The 4,235-nt window shown below is 42.9% G+C and overlaps 1 protein-coding gene across 1 annotated transcript in view; it reads left to right on the top strand.

Moving 5' to 3' along the window:
- Positions 1-4,235, top strand: part of CKAP5 (cytoskeleton associated protein 5) — a 106,941-nt gene that overhangs the window by 93,135 nt on the left and 9,571 nt on the right. The window contains exons 35-37 of the mRNA XM_011963557.1: positions 1,263-1,442; positions 3,162-3,349; positions 3,923-3,998. Of these exons, the coding sequence (XP_011818947.1) occupies positions 1,263-1,442; positions 3,162-3,349; positions 3,923-3,998 (444 nt within the window). The remainder of the gene's footprint in view (positions 1-1,262; positions 1,443-3,161; positions 3,350-3,922; positions 3,999-4,235) is intronic.

Genomic DNA, 4,235 nt, shown 5'->3' with positions numbered 1-4,235 from the left:
GAGATCGCGCCACTGCACTCCAGCCCGGGCAACAGAGCGAGACTCCATCTCAAAAAAAAAAAAAAAGAAAGGTACTATGTGCCACTAGGATGATAATGGTGAAGAGGAAGGAAGTCATGATTTCAGGGTTTCTTTTGGAAGTAGAATCCACAGAACTTGCTAATAGATTGGATATAAACAATGCCTTATTACCATTAGTGACAACCAGTGCACTGAAACAGAACACTAGACCAATATGTGAGAAAGCTGAGTTTTTGAGTTTGGACCAGTAGTCTGATCTTTCTGAGCCTCACTTTTCATCTGGTAAATGGAGGTCGTAATATCAGCCCTGTCTAAATAAAAAGCACTATTTTTAATAAATTGAACATTTAAACATAAGGATTTTTGTTTTGTTTTGTTTTTGAGACGGAGTCTCGCTCTATCGCCCAGGCTAGAGTTCAGTGTCGTGATCTTGGTTCACTGCAACCTCTGCCTCCTGGGCTCAAGCAATTCTCCTGCCTCAGCCTCCCGAGTAGCTGGGATTACAGGTGCCCGCCACCACACCAGGCTAATTTTTCTATTTTTGGTAGAGATGGGGTTTCACCATGTTGGCCAGGCTGGTCTCCAACTCCTGACCTCAAGTGACTCACCTACCTTGGCCTCCCAAAGTGCTGGGATTACAGACGTGAGCCACTGCACCCAGCCAAACATAAGGATTATTATTCCCTGAATTAGACAATGAGCCTCTTAGAATCGAACCTGTGACTAATTTATCTAATATCTTGCTCAGTAAATATATGTTGAATGACTGAATCCCTAAGGAGTAGTTATTTATATATAAATGGGGCCAGGCGCAGTGGCTCACACCTGTAATCCCAGCACTTTGGGAAGCTGAGGTGGATGGATTACAAGGTCAGGAGTTTGAGATCAGCCTGGCCAATATGGTGAAACCCTGTCTCTACTTAAAATACAAAAATTAGCTGGGCATGGTGGCAGGCGCCTGTAATCCTAGCTACTTAGGAGGCTGAGGCAGGAGACTCACTTGAAACCGGAAGGTGAAGGTTGCAGTAAGCCAAGATTGTGCCACTGCACTCCAACCTGGGCGAAAGAGCAAAATAATAAATGAATAAAATAAATAAATAAAGTAAATGGGCTTTTTTTTAAGGTAAGACTTTGGAAGTACTTTGCTATTAAATATTCTTACAGAGAAGTTTCATATAGTGTCTTCCTGCTACTTTAGAATATAAAGCTTGGAAAATATATCTTGAAATTTTTGTTATCAGATCGATGAAGTCCTGAGACAGGAAGACAAAGCTGAAGCCATGTCCGGCCATATTGATCAGTTTCTGATAGCCACGTTTATGCAGCTAAGACTCATCTACAACACACACATGGCAGATGAGAAATTGGAGAAGGATGAGATCATCAAGTTGTATAGCTGTATCATTGGCAACATGATTTCGGTAAGGGCACCTCTGCAGGATTTCAGCTTCCCATCAATCTCTCAGCCTACATAGGTTCAAAAGCCAGAGTCCATGCAGATGTTGCAGTGAGTCCTGTGTCACTTGGTAGAATTTTACATGCATTGTATAGCAAGTTACTGATGGCCTCCATTGAATGTTTGGCTACACTCCATCCCACCTTACTGTTAGGATATAAAGTAAAATGCTTACAGACTGCCTACCTTCTTCCTGTCAGTTTCTTCATCAGGCATGGTAGGCCATAGCTGCCTTTCCACAGATAAGTATGGTTACATTAAAAATGCTAATTAGCCTGGTTTGATCAGTAGACATTGTATACATGTATTGAAATACCACTCTGTATTCCATAAATTTGTACAGTTATTACATGTTAGCTAAAAATAAAAGGGAAAAAATGTGTCAATGTTTTACCTTTAGAGCAGATTGTAAGGATAATAAAGACATTCTCACTCGGATTTCGTTTTTGTTTTTGTTTTTGAGATGGAGTCTCGCTCTGTCACCCAGGCTGGAGTGCTGTGGCCGGATCTCAGCTCACTGCAAGCTCCGCCTCCCGGGTTTACGCCATTCTCCTGCCTCAGCCTCCCGGGTAGCTGGGACTACAGGCGCCCGCCACCTCGCCCGGCTAGTTTTTTGTAGTTTTTAGTAGAAACGGGGTTTCACCGTGTTAGCCAGGATGGTCTCGATCTCCTGACCTGGTGATCCGCCCGTCTCGGCCTCCCAAAGTGCTGGGATTACAGGCTTGAGCCACCGCGCCTGGCTCTCACTCAGATTTCAATATGCTTTCTTAAATTGGGGCTAAAAGGGTGGACTTAGTGATACCAACTAGCCAGAAATTACAAATTTGGCATAACAATAAATAATTTCACATGTAAAAACAAATACTTTGGCCGGGAGCAGTGGCTCACGCCTGTAATCTCAGCACTTTGGGAGGTCGAGGCGGGTGGATCACGAGGTCAGGAGTTCAGGACCAGCCTGGCCGAGATTGGTGAAACCCCATCTCTACTAAACATACAAAAAATTAGCCAGGCCTGGTGGCGGGCACCTGTAATCCCAGCTACTCGGGAGGTTGAGGCAGAGAATTGCTTGAACCCAGGAGGCAGAGCTTGCAGTGAGCCGAGATCACGCCACTGTACTCCAGTCTGGGCGACAGAGCGAGACTCCATCTCAAAAAAAAAAAAAACAAAAACAAACTTTTACAATTAGAAAGAAGCACACTGATTAATTTTGCCTATTACTAGAGGCTTTGGGGAGTGTGGTGATTTTGTTTTTTCGTTAATACTCTAAACTTTAAAAACCACAACATAGCCAGGCACAGTGGCTCTCACCTGTAATCCCAGCACTTCGGGAGGCTGAGGCAGGTGGATCATGAGGTCAGGAGATCAAGACCATCCTGGCTAACAGAGTGAAACCCTGTCTCTACTAAAAAAAAAAAATACAAAAAATTAGCTGGGCGTGGTGGCAGGCGCCTGTAGTCCCAACTATTCGGGAGGCTGAGGCAGGAGAATGGCATGAACCAGGGAGGCAGAGCTTCCAGTGAGCCGAAATCACGCCACTGCACTCCAGCCTGGGCAACAGAGGAGACTCTGTCTCAAAAAAAAAAACAACATAATTGAATGTTTACCAGAATATGCCACCCACATTTCTATTCTTCACTCTCTATATTGAGTTTTATACCTCCCTGACACAAGTATGTCTGGATAGCTGTTTCAGATAGAGAGCCTTGCCCGGGAGGCGTCCACTGGAGTACTAAAAGACCTGATGCATGGCCTCATCACCTTAATGCTGGATTCTCGGATTGAAGATCTTGAGGAAGGACAACAGGTCATCCGCTCTGTGAACCTCTTGGTGGTGAAGGTTCTGGAGAAGTCAGACCAGACCAACATCCTGAGGTATATCTGTACTCTCAGTCAATAGAGCCTGGGGCATCCTCTCTTTTGTCTATGCTTAGAAACCATAACGTCCATAGTCAACTTCCTAGGCAAGCTAACAATCATAAATCAACTTCCTAGGCACGCTTAAAAGTTATAACTGACGTAACTACATGTACATAGGAAGTTGATTTATTACTCTTCTTCATCGTGGACCAAATGTATTTTAGCCTGAGACCATAGCTAAAACTAGTAAATACTTAGCCAGCCAATATCATGCATTTTCTAGAATAGGACTGTAAAGTTTGTCGGTTACATTTTTCTTATACATTTCAGGTACCTTTTATTCTTTCTCAGGTACCAATGACAATGAAAAATAGAGTCACAAACCTTACACTTACCAAGTGGTGACTTAAAAGGCTTAAACGATGTTTATTTTCTTAACTGAACATTAGGTAGTCCAAGACAATTCCTGATCCATGACCTCTCAATTTATTAGATGAATAGAGTAATCTCACTTGCCCTTTCAACTATTGATTTTAATTGGAATGCAGGTTTCAAACTTAATGCTGTTGTGTTGGATTTTTCTTCCAGTGCCCTACTTGTTTTGCTCCAAGACAGCCTGCTAGCAACAGCCAGTTCTCCCAAATTCTCAGAGCTTGTTATGAAGGTGAAGTTGAAATGATTTGATCTCTTTTCTTTCAAAGATGCAATCACTTTATTAAAAGTATGGGGAAAGAGGAATTGGAGCTAAGAAAGACATAGGCTCATATCAACCAAGTCATACCTGAAAATATATTTTTCATAATAAAAATATTAATAAAATAATTTTTTTTTTAAATTTAGCCAGGTGTGGCCGGGCGCGGTGGCTCAAGCCTGTAATCCCAGCACTTTGGGAGGCCGAGAC

Source organism: Colobus angolensis, unplaced genomic scaffold, assembly GCF_000951035.1.
Source record: "Colobus angolensis palliatus isolate OR3802 unplaced genomic scaffold, Cang.pa_1.0 Scaffold61, whole genome shotgun sequence".
NCBI classification, from domain to species: domain Eukaryota; kingdom Metazoa; phylum Chordata; class Mammalia; order Primates; family Cercopithecidae; genus Colobus; species Colobus angolensis.
This window is presented reverse-complemented; position numbering and strand designations above follow the sequence as displayed.